Raw genomic sequence first — 17,092 nt, 5'->3', positions numbered from 1 at the left:
TTGAATTAGGTAACGATAATAAATTGGCATGAGTCGACAAATTTGTGTTTTGAATTATTTCTAAAAAAATTGCCTTAGTTTTAAAATAGAAAAAATCAACCTCTTTTCTAATGACATCTTCCGCTTGAAATTCAACGTCTGAAATTTCACCTATTACGCTATTATGTTGAGCTTCAAACTCATTATAAATGTCTTCAAAAAGCGAGTTTTACACCAAAAATTTGATGTTCAAGAAATATGACATATAAGTTTGATCAAATTTTGCCTCAAATTAGTCTTCTTGGACCTCCAAGTTTTGTTTTTACACCAAATAAAATTGTATGTCAAAGCAATTCAGAACTGTCAACCGTCAGTTTAGCCAACATACCCGATTTCCCTGCCTTGGACCTTGACCCTATTCCTGGACGTCTATTTTATAGGGGGGCGTGAAAGTGAAAGTGAGAATTTGAAGAGAAATAACATGGCGGATTTTCACTCACATGTAGGGTTTCGTACTTTATAGGAGATCTTTTTGCGTTGCCGGATTGTCCGTTATATCCACAATTATCAGTTTGAGTTTTAAAATTGTGTGGGTTACAATATTATAAACATGCTATTTACACGCATCTGCTGTAGAAATATCTAAAATTGAGAGCAGTGGACTTATTTCTATTTATTATTTTTAAGTCGTTTAATCGCAATTGATAGTATTTATTTGTTAATCTAAACAAGGTGTAGAACACAGGTAGAAATATTAGCAATATGGCAATGCTGGACAAAAGCAGTCAAATGTCAAAAAGTGTTCTTATATCTTATATGTTATAACCTCAAATTCATTTCGATCTTGCTTTTGATTTCATGTTATTGTTTATACGAAGTCAGTTGGGACAGGTCAAAATACGGGGTTCGATCAACACACCACATAAAGCATAGGAAAAAACGAGCAAATTTGTATGTGATTGTTCCTTATAGTAATTTACGAGGAGTCAACGTGGACTTGACGAGTAGGTGTCACAAATAATTTTAGGCGTAAGCACCGTAATACCGTTTAATTGGTCACCCCACAGTTCTTATTGGTCGGCGGCTTAAAATCTGTTTTTAGTTTCTTTCTATGCTTTCTTAAGACAATCCTATCTTCCGCACAGGTGGCAAAGGCAGTGCAGTCCGGTGTTTATAGTTTGCATTGGAGTAAGCAATTAATAAGCGTTTATGCACAGAGTCCCTCAATATTTTTTATTTTCACGCCGCCCATGCTCAACAAAGACGCCGACTATTTTGGTTTTTTCAGTTGTTTTAACTGACTTCGTATAAACACATGCTTACTTTTGAGTCTTTGAGTGCTTTGGATTGTTAGTTATTTGTGTTGTGTAGTTTGCTTTTCTCAGTTTCATCTTTACTTCAATAATTTATTTGTCTTAATTTGGTTGTGTTTAAAGTATGGATTTCAACAATTTCTTAGATCCCATAATGGTTGGATTAGCTAATCAAATAGTAGATAACATTGAGAATGCTGAAGCACAGGTTCAAAATCTGGGCCATGTAAATCCAAATTTAGAAATTCAAGGCCCCTTTGAAGTTTTAAGTGAAGAAAAATTAAAAAAAAACTATTGTCTTAATAAAGGAGAAGCTAGAAACCTGATTAATTTGATCACACCATATTTAAGAGCTCCACAAAGAAAGTATTCAATAAATGTAGATACAAAGGTACTGTTTGTAAAGGTTCTGATTATCCATTTTCTTATAGTATTTACTTTCTTTAAAACAGGTCCTTGTTACTCTACATTTTTATGCTAGTGGTAGTTACCAACTAACAGTTGGTTCCCATATGTACTCTGGAATCAGCCAGAGTGCAGTCAGTGTAGTAATTACTGAGGTGACTGAAGCATTAAACAATCCTAATATTTTTAATGAATCGGTCTGATTTCCTCAGAATTTAGAACAACTAAACACTATTCAACAAAGGTAAAATACTGTTTGTGTACTATATTATACAGTGCGTTTTTTTTAACGCGCAACATAGGATTTCACGTGTTAAATTTCTAAGCACATGTCAGACCATGTTATTTTGAAACTACATGTATAAAACTTAAAAACTTGCAAAAAATCATCTTTTTTCGAAAAGATTTTATCTTTCCATACTCCCTGTATGTATTATAGGTGCTTGTTGTTTTTGATACTGGCACGGCAGGTAGCAGGTAAAATTTGACGTAGAAAGTAAAACAGGATGATCAAAATGCCAATATTAACTTTATATCAAGAAAGTTTATAAATGAATTGTTCAAAGTGACCTCCGTATGAAGCCAAACAGTATCCAAAACAATCATAAAATGCCCTTTTGATGTTGAAAAGATGTCGGGTCGTGATGCAGTCAAATATGTCACTCTACCTGCTACCTGCCCTGTCAGTACCAAAAACAACAAAGCATACAGGGAGTATGAAACGATAAAATCTTTTCGAAAAAAAATGATTTTTTGCCAGTTTTTAATTACTTTTTAGACCAAATTGGTAAACTCACTTAAGCTTCAGGGTACTAAAAACACAGCCGTCAAGTTTTAGACCTGTAGTTCCAAAATAACATGGTCTAACAGGGGCTTAAAAATTTAACATGTAAAATCCTATGCTGCGCGTTAAAAAAAAACGCACTGTATACTATACATATGTGTAGGTACTATATTATGTACCTATACTATTTATATCATATTTATTTATTTGCATTCATACTTATATACTTATATTTTTCAGATTTTTTAATAAGTATCAATTTCCTAACATCATAGGCTGTATTGATTGCACCCATGTTGCTATCGTCAGACCAGTAGAGAATGAACATGTCAATCGTAAAATGTATCATTCTATAAATGTTCAACTGGTGGGTTGTATTGGAAATATAAAATGAGCAATAAAAAGTTGGAAAATTTCTTTTAAAATTATTAAATTTTTAGAGAAAGATGCCCAATACATTCATTCATTCATTTCACAATTCTCATTTGCTTCAGGTTATCCATTACGTCCTTGGCTTTTAACACCAGTGCATAATCCAGCTCCAGGTTCACCACAGGAAAGATTTAATAATGCACATACAAGTATAAGGAGCCTAATTGAAAGATGTAATGGTGTATTGAAGAATCAATTTAGATGCCTTATTAAACATAGAATTCTGCATTACAGCCCACAAAAAGCATCTCAGATTATAAATGCTTGTGTTGTATTACACAATATTTGTATTCAGAACAACATACAATTAATACTAGATGATAATCAAGAAAATATAGATAATAATATAGAATTACGTGTAGACTTAAATCAAGCAGTAGTCCAAGGTGACCAAGGAGTTCAAAATAGGGATTTAGCTGCAGGTGCAGCCCTAAGGCAGCACATAATTGACAATTATTTCACGTAGTTTTGTAATAAAATGTTTACTTTTTTGTTATAAAATGTACTTCAATATATTGGTAATTTAAAGAAAACAACGTCGAATTCATTTATAACATAATATAGTATATTAAACAGAAAATTATTAAAAATATCAGTAAAAAACAACTTATAACCTATAACCACTCTACTATAACTAAATAATTACATTTTAGTCATTTTGGCAATGACTTGATTGATAAATTGATTTCCTTCAATTCATCTCGGATGCTTTCTCATATCTCAAGCTTTTTTACCCTGTATTTCTTGGTTTCTCTTGCTTGTTCTTCAGCTCTTTGAAGTAATCTGGCTGATTGCTTCTGAGCTTCACTAAGTCTAGCAATTTTGGTGGAACCAGTGGTTCTTATTTTTCTCTTTTGTGGGTGATTTCTTATTGCAAATATATGATCTAAACATAATTTAATTATATATTAATTTCAATATCATTACTTTGTAAAGCTCACCATGATCTAGATACTGACTGCACCAATTACATAGATTTTTATCTATTAGAGTTATAACATGAGAAAGGTAACCGTTTAATTTTAAATTTGTAGAGTAATTTTATTGTTACTTCTGAGTACCTATGTAGTACCTATAATTGATGCCTTCAAGAAAAATTTATTTATACATATTACTATATTTTCAATAAACCACTGCATGCTTTCAATGAGCTATTAGGAACTAGGAAGATTAATATTTTGAAAAAGTATAACATCAGTTGGCGATTTAGACAATGACTTTCATGATTTCATGAAGTACTAATTATGTATTATATATAATAGAAAAAAAATCATATGATCATATTCACAACCTATATGATCATATCATAATTATACCTGCAAACAACTAAATAACTTATCAATGTGATATATACCAGTTTTATCAGGAGCTTCAGGCAATGGTACAGTTTCAGAAGTTTCTATAAAGGTTGAAGGGACAGGTTGTGGTTCTGGCAGCTGCATTAAATTATCTTGGTTCTGTTATCACACATGCAAAAATAAAAAAATTCAACATCTTACTGGTACAAAAATAAGAATTTAATTAACTTTAGACTTACATTATCACACTTAAAGTTAAATTCTGCAGCAGATTCCGCCACACCAAGTAGGTAGTCCCTCAACAGCCTCCACAGGAACCAAATTTAAAATTTGAACTTCCCAGTAATTAAGGTTTTCAATTTTTGGAGGTCCACCACCAGTTGCCATCATGGCTCTTTTATTTCTATTTTGTTTAGAAATCGCATTTTTTTCCAGGTCAGCCCAAGTCTAAAATATTGTTTAAAATTTTGGTTTTTAAAAAAAAATTATTGAAATAATATCGTAAGTATAGTAATCAGTAATTATTTTGCTGTTTTGCTCAAACAACCTTTCGCCACTTTTGCCAATCTTTCCTGGCACCACCTTGAACCATGTTCAATTATGAGAAATTTGTTGTCATAAATTGTGGGCTGTTTGTGTACTGAAAGTGGCAGTAAACAGTCCCGATCTTAATTCTTCATGCTGCGTCAAAAACTCCACTAACATTTTCTTTTGATCCTCGTTGACAAATGATCTTTCTGGCATCTTAAAGTAATGGAAATAATTTAAAAAGTACATATTCACAAAATATATTGGTTATTTATATGCTATGTTATTAACCAAATTTATAGGGAACTAGATCAAAATAAAAACGTTATGGCCCCTTTTATTGATCTGACCAAAGCTTTCGACTGTGTCGAGCACACCTTGCTTTTGCAGAAATGTCTTTCTTATGGAATACGAGGAAATTGTCATAAATTATTGAACTCGTATCTATCTAATAGAAAACAATATGTTTTATTCAATAAATCTGAATCAGACCAGTTAACAATTGAAGTTGGCGTCCCGCAGGGCAGCGTCTTAGGCCCACTACTCTTTCATATACAGTGTGGAACAGCCAAATAGAATAAATTCGATAACGAATAAATGAGAGCGTGTTGGGAAAAACGCTTAGACACGTCGATTTGCATTTTTGAATGAGCATTTATTAAAAAAAATAAAAATTATATAGGGTGTGTCATGTGTCAGTGGCCGATACCAACTTTCTTATTTTAAATACAACCCCCTGTTTATTATTAGTTTTTTGGATTCTTCAGAAAATTCTAGACATAATTCATGTACAATGTCCCATACCTATCTTCAACTGTTTCGGAAATATTAAGTGTTTTCTGATGTATTACAAAAATTAACATTAAAAAAAGAAAATTATTTTATTTCACAAATTCGCTACATCACACTCAATACTTATTTTCGCGGACATTTTGAACATCTCTTAAATTAAAATTAATGTTTTTTTGTTTTTTTTACATTATTTGTGAAATAAAATAATTTTCTTTTTTTATGTTTTGTTAATTTTTGTAATCATCATCTGAAAACGCTTAATATTTCCGAAACAGTTGAAGATAGGTATGGGACATTGTACATGAATTATGTCTAGAATTTTCTGAAGAATCCAAAAAACTAATAATATACAGGGGGTTGTATTTAAAATAAGAAAGTTGGTATCGGCCACTGTCACATGATACACCCTATATATTTTTATTTATTTCTTTTAAATGCGCATCTAAAAATACAAATCGACGTGTCCAAGCGTTTTTTCCAACACGCTCTCATTTATTCGTTATAGAATTTATTCCATTTGGCTATTCCACACTGTATACATTAATGACATGCCAAATTATTTGAGTGCACCGCATTGTGAATTTGCTGATGATATTACTTTGTTATCCTCAAATAAGGATGAGCATATCTTGAGTTATATGTTACATACCTAACCCTTTTATTAGAAATACTTAAACTATGTAATGTATAGTCAGCAACTAATTTTATATAAAATAACTAGGAATGTAGTGCTCGGGTTCAGTTCCATATTATTAAGTTCACTTTGTAACTCGTCCGAAATAAATTTGTGTTTTTTTAAAAACTATTATTTTTGGTTTTCAAATTTAACTGGCGCAGTCGGTAGGATTCTGATTGAACGGGTTCGACAAAAATCGCGAAATCCGGTCGGTTTTAACGGTTTGTCAATCGGAACCTAAAACCTTAAAAACACGTTTTGGAGAGTGAACGAGTGAGTGGAGAAAGTCCAACTTCGACTCAACTCCGGGAACTGTAGGATAAAGTACCTGGGATTCCTCCAACAAGGTTCCTTTAGGATTAGAAGTTAAGTGCCTGGGATTCCTCCAATAAGGTTCCTTCAGGATAGCAGTAAGCAACTACATATAGAAGACTAAGTATCCAGCATCCATTCGAGAATGATAAAGCTCATCATCGCCGAAATCTTATTGTAAGTGACTTCCTTTTTTCCATTTTCTTTTTTTCTCCCTATGATACAGCTCGAATTTAATTAATCTTTATAGTTTATGTCTGACATTGAAGATATTGCTTCTGAATTATCACAACTAAGTTTAACAAGTAGAAACGTTTTATCTTCCACTCGTATTGAACAAGAACAATCTGAATATTTAACTATTTTAAGTAAAACACTTTCAAACATTCAAGAAGTAAGTGAATCTAACAAAATGAATAGAGACATTAGTTTACTTAGATATCAAGCAGACAACATACCACCTTTTGACGGTAATACTAGGACTTTGCAAAGATTTATCAGTTCTTGCGAAAATTTGTTACGTAATTTTCAAAATGCTGAAAACCCAGCAGATCCAATAAATGTTATATTGTTTGATACCATCTTAGGTAAATTACGTGGCAGGGCCGCTGATTTAATTGGTACTAGGTCCGAAATTAATTCATGGAATGCTTTAAAAACAGCTTTTAATTTAACTTTTTCTGATCAACGTGGAATTGACTGTCTAATTCAAGATCTTATTTCACTAAAACCACAAAAGAACGAACATCCTCTTCAGTTTGGTATGCGTATACAAGATGCTCGCAGTCTCCTTTTTGCAAAATTAAGCACAGAAGTGCATGATGAAAATGAAAAAATTATTAAAATTGCACACTACGATGATTTTGCTTTAAAGACTTATCTAGCAGGATTACCGTATCATTTACAATTAGTTGTAAGGTTGAAAGACCCTGAAAATTTAGAGGAGGCATTAGCACATATATCTGAAGAAGAAATCTTTCTGCAGTTTAGTTTATGAAGAAATAATGTTTCAAGTACTTTTCCAAATTTCAAACAACAAAAACCAGTAACAAGTAATTCTTTTCCAAATTTTCAAAGACCGCCTCAAATGCATCTTTCAAATTCTCCAATGCATTCATATAATCCATTTAATACTGCAAGATTACCATTTAACAATTTTTCAAAATCTTCTTTCCCTAACAGGCCTTTCCAACCAATGTCGTTCAATAACCCTTCATTCAGACCGCCACAACAAAACAATTTTCAATTCAGGCCTTCACAGCCAAACTTCCAATCTAATAACCAAGAACGTAATATTCTTAGGCCGCCTATTTTTAATAGACCTCAAACATACAATCAGCCACAACCTAACACTCATTTCCAAAATCAAAGACCTAATAATTCAAATCAACCCACTCGCATGGATTGGGACACAATTTCCAAAAATACGATGATATCTAATAGGCCTAAACCTAAATACACATTTCAAGAACTTTATGCCCAAGAAATATGTCCAACCAGTTCATTAGGAAATCCGATTCCCAACACTCAAATTCCTGAAACGGCGTCAAGTGAACAATGTTATGGCTATTCCTATAATTCTGATGAATATGAAAATTATGATTATTTGCAAAATTACTATAATCCTGACTTTGAACAGAGTGCATTATCCGGTCAAGATTATACTGACCCCTTTTTACAGAATCAAGACTCAACAAACGACCTTAACACTGAAAACGATCCGAGCGAATTACAGGAAAATTTTATAGAAGCTCAGCAAGGCAACGAACTAACATAGTATTATGAAACATAAATTCCGATTTACCTTATATTTACATCCCAGAAATTAAAGCTTATTTCTTAATTGATACAGGTAGTTCAAAGAGTTTAATCAATCCTAAAATTGCATATAAATTTTACAGAAATTTTATAGAATCAGAAGACTTCAATATTCAAACTGCTCATGGGATGACTTGTCATAACGAAATTATTAATATACCTATTTTCAAAATTTTCAATATATTAGGTTTTCACAAATTTTACTTATTTAAATTTTCAAATAAATTTGATGGTCTAATCGGAGCCGACATGATACAACAATTAGACGCAGAAATTAAACTGAAACAAAAAATTGTAACTACCCCTCATGCAACAATACCTATATTTTACGGAACCGAAAAAAATACGAATACTTCTCAAAATCTATATAATTACCATTAAGTAACTATTCCTGCACGAACACAACAAGTAGTTAAAATACCCGTCACTATAAATAACGGTATAGGAATTCTTGATTATCAGAAATTTAACGAAAATGTCGAAATGCCTAAAGCCTTAGTAAACATTGTTAATAATTACGCAATTACTACTATAATATATATATATATATAAACAATCTTTATTTTTCAAAAGAAAAAACGGCTATCGACCGTTACGGTCTTTCTGCCTACTACTATAATAAATTCTCGAGAAAATCCTTTTCTACTGCGAAAATATACCACTTACTTTCACTAACCAAATTCGTCATAAGATTAATTTAACAAATGAAAATCCAACTTTTACAAAAAGCTATAGATATCCTGAAATACATAAAGCAGAAGTGAAAGAACAAATCTCAAAAATGTTAAAACAGGGAATTATTCAAAATTCAACATCTCCATGGTCCAGTCCCATCTGGATTGTCCCTAAAAAACTCGATGCATCAGGTAAACGTAAATGGCGAATGGTCGTGGATTACAGAAAATTAAATGAAAAGACAATTGACGATAAATATCCGCTACCTAATATAGCAGACATATTAGATAAGCTTAGAAGAAGTAATTACTTCTCTACACTTGATCTTGCCAGTGGCTTCCATCAAATCGAAATGGAACCAGAAGATGTACAAAAAACGGCCTTCTCTACTGAAAATGGACACTACGAGTTCAAAAGAATGCCCTTTGGATTAAAAAATGCACCATCAACATTTCAGAGAGTAATGGACAACATCTTAAGAGGATTACAGAACGAAATATGCCTCGTATACTTAGATGATATTGTGATTTTCAGTACATCACTACAAGAACATATTACTAGACTAAGACAAGTTTTTACTAGGCTTCGCAAATCTAATTTCAAAATTCAAATGGACAAGTCTGAATTTTTAAAGAAAGAAGTCCAATATTTGGGACATGTAGTAACAACAGAAGGTGTCAAGCCTAACCCAGATAAAGTATCAGCAATTAAAAAAGTTCCTATTCCCAAGACCCAAAGGGAAATTAAATCGTTTCTCGGTTTACTAGGATACTATCGACGAATTATTAAAGACTTTGCTAAGATTACAAAACCACTAACACAATGCTTAAAGAAAGATTCGAAAATTACTCACAACTCAGATTTTATTAATTCATTTGAACATTGCAAACAACTTCTCGTCAATGCACCCATACTGCAGTACCCAGATTTTGAAAAACAGTTTATTTTAACGACAGATGCAAGCAACTTTGCTATCGGAGCCGTATTGTCACATGGAAATGTACCTCATGATAAACCAGTGGCATATGCTTCTAGGACATTAAACGATAGTGAAACTAAATACTCTACTATTGAAAAGGAATTACTTGCCATAGTCTGGGCATGCAAATATTTTCGACCTTATTTGTTTGGACGAAAATTTCAGATATATACCGATCATCGACCTCTAATTTGGCTTTTCAATTTAAAAGAACCAAACAGCAAGTTAGTAAGATGGAGACTTAAACTCGAAGAATATGACTATGAGATCGTATACAAAAAGGGTAAACAAAATCAAAATGCAGATGCTATTGTATATTATATATACAGATAAATGCTCTAGAGAGTGAAAGTATTTTCAATAATCCTGGCGATATTGGCGTTGATATTGACCAATTTCTAAATCGATTTATTAACGAAAACAATAACCCCAGTACTTTAAATACTAGAGAAATGCAGGACGCAATCTCTTTATTTGATGAAAATTTACTAGAACCTAAATCAACTCCAAATAGAGTTAATATTCTCCAGGACATAAAAATTAAATCTTCATTAGATCAAAATCAAGAACAGACCTTACAAACTTCTCATTCTTGTAGTAATGGCAATTCAACTAATGATGGTATTACGATTCTCGATGATATTGTTACGATTTTCCCGTGGGTTCACACAAAGTCAGTTTAACTCAACAATTAATAAATTTATTACACTTCAAAACACTCCGTACAATAATTAACACAGCTACTAAAAACACTACTACAATTCCACAATTATTCCACTATTTAAACTTAACCGCGTTCCCAAATTCACTACTACCACTACTCTACTAACTCTCGTCGACGCCGCTTCTTTTATATTCACAAACCACGTTCTAGAATGACCGCGAAACGCTTCGCGGGTTGCCTTGACCACTCAAGAATATTCCAGGTAGCGCTTTCTAACTGTGGCCTACTTTAATACGCGCCCGGCCAGATATTGCGGCGCATCGGTTTCAATCTGACTCGAGTATAGTAGGCCCAAACCGTAACACTGCCCCCCTCTTAAAGCTGATCGTCCCGATCCGCTTCATCTAATCCCTGGTATTTCTTGAGTCTGTCCAGATGGACAACTTTCATCTTGCCTTTGGGGCCGCGTTGAACTCTGTAGGCGACGTCGTTTAACCTTTTTACCACATTGTAAGGTCCCTCCCAGTGTCGTTGCCATCTTTGACTTAATCCTTTGCTCCTCCTGGGTTGAAACATCCACACAGCATCACCATCCTTATAATTGCCACCAGTTGGTCTGTGGTCCAGCGTCATCTTCATACGGTCGTTGTTTGGTTTCATCTTCTCTCTCTCAAGTTCCCGAATTGTGATGGATTCCTTCTGTAACGAACACTGGTCACACCGTTTACACCATTCCTCAACGTCCTTTCTGAAGTTAATCCAGTAAAATCGATCTCTTATTCTAGCCAAAGTCTGGTTTACTCCAAAGTGTCCTCCTCTGCGACTGTCATGTAGTTCTCTCAGCACATTCTCTTTGCAGGAATTGGGCACTATTGTTTGGTAAACAAAGCGTTTTCCGTCTGGACTTTCCCATTTGCGAGTAATTAAGTCATCTCGCAGTCGAAGCGAATTCCACTGCAACCAGTAACCCCTTACTGTTGGTCCATATCTGGAAATCTGTTGCCAATCCGGTTTCAAATCCTTCTCCAACCATCTTCTGATTACTTTCAAATCAGAGTCTGAGCGCTGTCCTTTTATTATGTCTTCCTTAGAAACGCTGCTCTCCATTCTTCTTGTAGCCTCTTTATCTGTCACCTTCGCGATTTGACCAATCCTCCAACCATTATGAATTTGTCCTTTCTGGTACCTTAAGTCTCTATCAAAAGCTTGACGATCCTCTACATATCGCGGTAAATGTCCTTCCGGGTTCTTCATTTCCTGCTCCTGGTTACGCCAGTTCCGCGGGGTCGGTAAACGAGACTGCTGTCTGCAATTCCATTGGTAATGTCCTTTACGTCCACAAATATAACATGTAATGTTTCTTTTAGCAGAAGAGTTCCGGTGATTTGTTCTGATGTCCTGGTTTCGTCGACACTGTGGGTTTGGAGAACAAGACCGCTGTCTGCAATTCCTTCTAATGTGTCCCGTACGTCCGCATCGATAACACTCCACTCTCGTGATCGGACGTGACCGTTCTAACTGTCTGGACTGACCATTTCCTAATGCTGCCATTTGTTGCACTAATTGGCCGAACATTGATTCAATTTTATTTATTGATGTAGCAACATGATCGGCTGGCGGTACTCCTTCCTCTTGAATAGGCGCTGGCTTTAAATCATTGCACGCAGCTTCAATTTCCAGCGCTCGAACCAGTAATTCGCTGTTGTTGCTCCCTTTGAACATCTTCAGCCATTTCTTTACCTCCGGATCTCGAATCCCATCTACAAAATACTGTGCCACAAGTTCTTCTTGGATTTCATCCGGGACGGCTGGGTAAGCCAGATGCACAAGGCGACGAATTTCGGTTTCAAACTCTTCTAGATTTTCACCAATTTTCTGCTGTCTTGCCATTAATTGCGTTCGATACAGGCCTTTCTTATGTTGATCCCCATAACGACGTTCTAATGCAGCTACTAATGCTTCATAGTTGCTTCGTTGGGCGATAGGCAGAGTCTGTAACAGCTCCAATGCAGGTCCTCGTAATGCCACTATCAGTGCTACAGCCATTTCCTCGTTACTCCATCCATTTGCATTTGCAGCGGCCTCAAATTGGAGTTGGTACATTGCCCATGAAGTTTGACCGTCGTATGTGGGAGGCTTGATCTTGTTGAGCCCGTTTCCGGTGATCACTGTAGAGTTGACTCTTCTGCTGTCAATTTTCCGCTCTAAGTCGCGTAGCTTTATCTTGACATCATTCTGAATTTTACTGAGACTATGGGTTACATACTCTTTGATTTCTGTCTTGGTCCCCGCTAGAACGTTCAATATTTCTACGTTACGCTTTTCATGCCGCTCTCTGTCTTCTTCTTTGTCTTGTTGTCGAATTCTTTCTTCTTGTTGTCGAATCCTTTCTTGTTCTTCCTTGTTTCGTTTTCGAATCTTTTCTTGTTCTTCTTTGTTTTGTTGTCGAATTCTTTCTTCTTGTTGTCGAATCATTTCTTGTTCTTCCTTGTTTCGTTTTCGAATCTTTTCTTTTTCTTCTTTGTCTTGTTGTCGAATTCTTTCTTCTTGTTGTCGAATCCTTTCTTGTTCTTCCTTGTTTTGTTTCCGAATCCTTTCTTGTTCTTCCTTGTCTTGTTGTCGTTCTTCTTTGTTTTGTTTAAGAATTTCCATAATAGCTGCAAGTTGGGCCTCCATGTTTGCACTTTGACGTCTTGTTATTGGCATAAAATAAATTTAACACACCACTGTTCCGAAAAATCTCTAGTCCGGTTCTGAACACAAGTCTCTAACCCGAAGTTTAGTTCCAATTCACGTCGCACTAAAGTCTGATCGCACTTCTGACACCAATTGTTACGATTTTCCCGTGGGTTCACACAAAGTCAATTTAACTCAACAATTAATAAATAAATTTATTAACACTTCAAAACACTCCGTACAATAATTAACACAGCTACTAAAAACACTATTACAACTCCACAATTATTCCACTATTTAAACTTAACCGCGTTCCCAAATTCACTACTCCACTAATCTACTAACTCTCGTCGACGCCGCTTCTTTTATATTCACAAACCACGTTCTAGAATGACCGCGAAACGCTTCGCGGGTTGCCTTGACCATTCAAGAATATTCCAGGTAGCGCTTTCTAACTGTGGCCTACTTTAATACGCGCCCGGCCAGATATTGCGGCGCATCGGTTTCAATCTGACTCGAGTATAGTAGGCCCAAACCGTAACAATATATAAATATACATTTGCAATATACTCGAAAAATGTTGCTGAGGTCATCCATCCCGAGTCGGATCTGCCAATAGCCCATTCTGCTGGAACGGACAACGACAGCTCTTTTGGTATTCTTTTATATGGAAAGACGATCATTGGCGGAACGGCAACGCCTGCTACACTATAATTACATAGCACGGTTATAGATTCCTTTTCGTTCCCAGATGCTATTTCGTAAAGGTTTTTAAAACTGCTCCTCGGGCCCAAAACTAATCCTGATTTCATACATGTTCGCATGCCAGTCTCATCTGCATTATATATTCTGTTTGGATCGGTCATCATGTCCATTATATTTTTATCGTCAATAAACTTTTTTAGCTCGGAAAACCATTGGCTAATTGCAGTTTCTGTTACTGAAGCCCGGCTCTTAGAAATTATTTCCGTGTTTCGCTTTGATATTTCAGGATGCCGTTGTAAAAATAGTTTCAACCATTTATCTCCTGGTCTGTCATCAAGAAATGGGTTTGGTCTAGACGCAATCTTTCAAACCTTTTGAACTGAGTCTTTTACTTCATTCGGGTGCATAGGAAATCCTAACTTGGCTTTATCCAAAATCCATTTCTTGATTCGTTCTTCCTCCGAATAAGTTAAAATTGGCGAAGGGCCCATTTTTCGTGCGTTAGGAACTTTACCAGTTATTTTGTTATGAAGTGTTGATTTCGGGATTAAATACTTTGAAGACGCTTTGTTTAAGGTGATGCTTCCAGAGTTAATTTCAGCAAGTGCATTGGCTAAGTCTTCCTCAGAGTATTTAAAACGTAAATATTTGGCTGCCATCTGAAAAGATGTGAGTGAAATTAGTAATCAAATATTAAATAGGTTCCCACTTTTCATTATTGAAGCGAAAAACCAACACACCTAATGAATGAACACCACTTAATGAACAGGTTATTATGGCGTTCAATAACTGGATTTTACATGACTAGACTAAAAGTATCTAAATAAGGAACTTGCCTACGAATATTAGCTTACTATAAGGCTCATTTTACAATGTTTCTGAAAATTGCGCCAAAACCCAGTAAATGAACACAATGTTCATTCTTTAGCTTTTGATGATTTCGTCGGTCTATTAATTGAACCTAGAAATTATTAAAATAAATGTATGCAATATTAATTTCCCTGGATGAAAAGATACTTGCTAAATGTATATAGAGTGTTAACAAAGCTACAGCAGATGGTTTTATTGAATTTTAAAGTTTTAAAATAAGTTTTGGTTAGCACATGTTTTTTACTCACCGCTAACAAATATGGCGTCCACAGGAATCACGCAGTGCCACCACCTCGTCGCTCGAGATTTTACATATCACTGTTGCACTCAGTGTTGCCAGATACTTATTTCACCGAACAGTAGAACGGCGTAAAAAAAAACAGTAGATTGATGTATATGAACAGTAGATTATTTATTAAATACTCAGTTTTAAAAATAACACAAAAATATATCAACAAAAAATAAATTCTCACATTTATGCTAAACTTAATGTAAAATTAAAACGTAGGAAGTAAAAAATACTTAACCAAAAAATTATTCTAATTCTGATTCCGAGTCCGTCAGCTCGGATTCTTTTTTGTACATTTTCGAGTTGTGCCACTTGATTAAATCTTTACTGTCGAAATTGAAACACGAGTTTTTATTTGACCTCGACAAAAAACTTTTACTATGCAGCAACCCTATAATGCTACTTGTGGATAACTTATTCCGTAAGTCAGTTTTTAATAAGTTGACTTGCGAAAAAAGTCTCTCAACATTAGCAGAAGAGTGAGGTAAGCACAATAAATTTAATACAAAATTTGAAAGATTTAAAAACATAGGAGAGTTGTCTCCAAAGCACTTATTCTTAACAGTAACCCAAAAGTGTTCTATACTGGCTGAATGATCTAAACCGATCGTTGTATTACGTAGTAAACGCCATTCATTATCTAGTGTCTGTATTTCCGAGTCCCTAATTATATTCGGAAAGTGCTGTGCTAAGGGAACAATACTAGGGGTATTACCAGCTATTACATTAATCGGATCTATAATCGCTAAGTTTTTGAAAATATCGTTACTAAAATCAAATCTTAAATTAATTTGAACGCAACTTTCGACAAAAAAATCCAAACAACGTGTACGCAGAATGTGTTTTTGCTCACTGGTTAAATTTTTCTCAGATAAAGCCACTTTAGCGCCCAAATAAACGTCTGTTAACTGGTGATAATTATGTGGATTTTTAAAATTTATTTTTTCTATCGGTGTCGTAAGAATTACCTCTCTTTTTATGAAGCACTCTAATAATGTTTTATAAATACTAGATAAATTTGCATGCATTTTGTGTATTTTTGGATTAGAAGATTGCATTTCTTTGTTCATATTATTGAAGAACGGTAATACAAACTCCAGAAATTCTAGAAAACATTTTGTTAGTGGATCTTTCAATCGAGTTAAAATTGCTTCTGCCGTAAGAAGTCGCTCGGTAAACAACGTATCTGTGAAAAATAAAATTAAAGAATCATATTGCTCTAATAATCTTACCACAGCACTTTCCAAAGATAACCAACTAGTTTGTGAAGGATGAAGTAATTTATGAATTTTTGTATTTGTGAAGTTCTGAAACTCTTTCAGAGATTCAATTCGTTTAGGACTGTTGGAGAAAAAGTTGTATGTGTCCCTAACTATATCTTCAACCCCTCTAGGTAATTTTTCACATGCAGCCGAGGCACATAGATGAAAACTATGACAGATGCAACGCATTAAGAATATGTTCGGCACTTCTTCTTTAAATCGGCTCATCACAGAATTGTACTTGCCTGTCATCACACTTGCACCATCTGAGGCAAAGCCAATTAGATTTTCTTTATATGGTATTTTTTTGTTCAGAAAATAGCTAATAATATTTCCATAAATATCTTGTGCCCTAGCGTCCTTCATAGGTATTAGTGTTAGAAAGGTGTCGCAAATCCTAAAATTGTTATTACTTAAAAGTAATCTAAAAATCTGATAAAACAGTTACCTTTTACTTTCATCATCGAAATACCTACAAACTATCGCCAAATGCTTTGTACATGACCTATCTGTCGACTCATCAATGATTATTGAAAACTTTTTGGTTTGTAAAATACTCCTAACGTCCAACTCATTCTGTTTACCAATTACGTTTTTAACAATTGTTGAGCATTTGGTACGGCCACACTGAATTT

The 17,092-nt window shown here is 34.5% G+C and overlaps 1 protein-coding gene and 2 long non-coding RNA genes across 10 annotated transcripts in view; 2 read left to right on the top strand and 1 right to left on the bottom strand.

The window, feature by feature from the left end:
- Positions 1-17,092, top strand: part of LOC145737826 (uncharacterized) — a 297,082-nt gene that overhangs the window by 248,649 nt on the left and 31,341 nt on the right. The window lies entirely within an intron of this gene.
- LOC145737778 (uncharacterized) lies at positions 1,299-2,805 on the top strand. The gene is made up of 3 exons (XR_014180478.1): positions 1,299-1,683; positions 1,745-1,941; positions 2,722-2,805. It is a non-coding gene; the product is annotated as an uncharacterized LOC145737778 (long non-coding RNA).
- Positions 3,613-4,955, bottom strand: LOC145737878 (uncharacterized). The gene is made up of 3 exons (XM_081992718.1): positions 4,842-4,955; positions 4,451-4,658; positions 3,613-4,370 (listed from the first exon to the last, which is right to left on the bottom strand). Exons 1-2 carry the CDS (start codon positions 4,953-4,955, stop codon positions 4,467-4,469), a joined length of 306 nt encoding a protein of 101 aa, XP_081848844.1. The 3' UTR covers positions 3,613-4,370; positions 4,451-4,466.

The sequence above is a fragment of the Ips typographus genome, linkage group LG14 (genome assembly GCF_016097725.1).
Source record: "Ips typographus isolate SLU linkage group LG14, UJ_Ityp_2.0, whole genome shotgun sequence".
In the NCBI taxonomy this organism is placed as follows: Eukaryota; Metazoa; Arthropoda; class Insecta; order Coleoptera; family Curculionidae; genus Ips; species Ips typographus.
The sequence above is the reverse complement of the archived record's forward strand: the minus strand, read 5'-3'. Positions and strand labels throughout refer to the sequence as shown.

Bases quoted from the DNA above. Each gene is read 5' to 3' on its own strand.
- LOC145737878 (XM_081992718.1), bottom strand. From the start codon at position 4,955: ATGCCAGAAAGATCATTTGTCAACGAGGATCAAAAGAAAATGTTAGTG. The intron at 4,659-4,841 runs GCCCACAATTTA...ACAATATTTTAG, and splicing joins CCACTTTCAGTACACAAACA to ACTTGGGCTGACCTGGAAAA.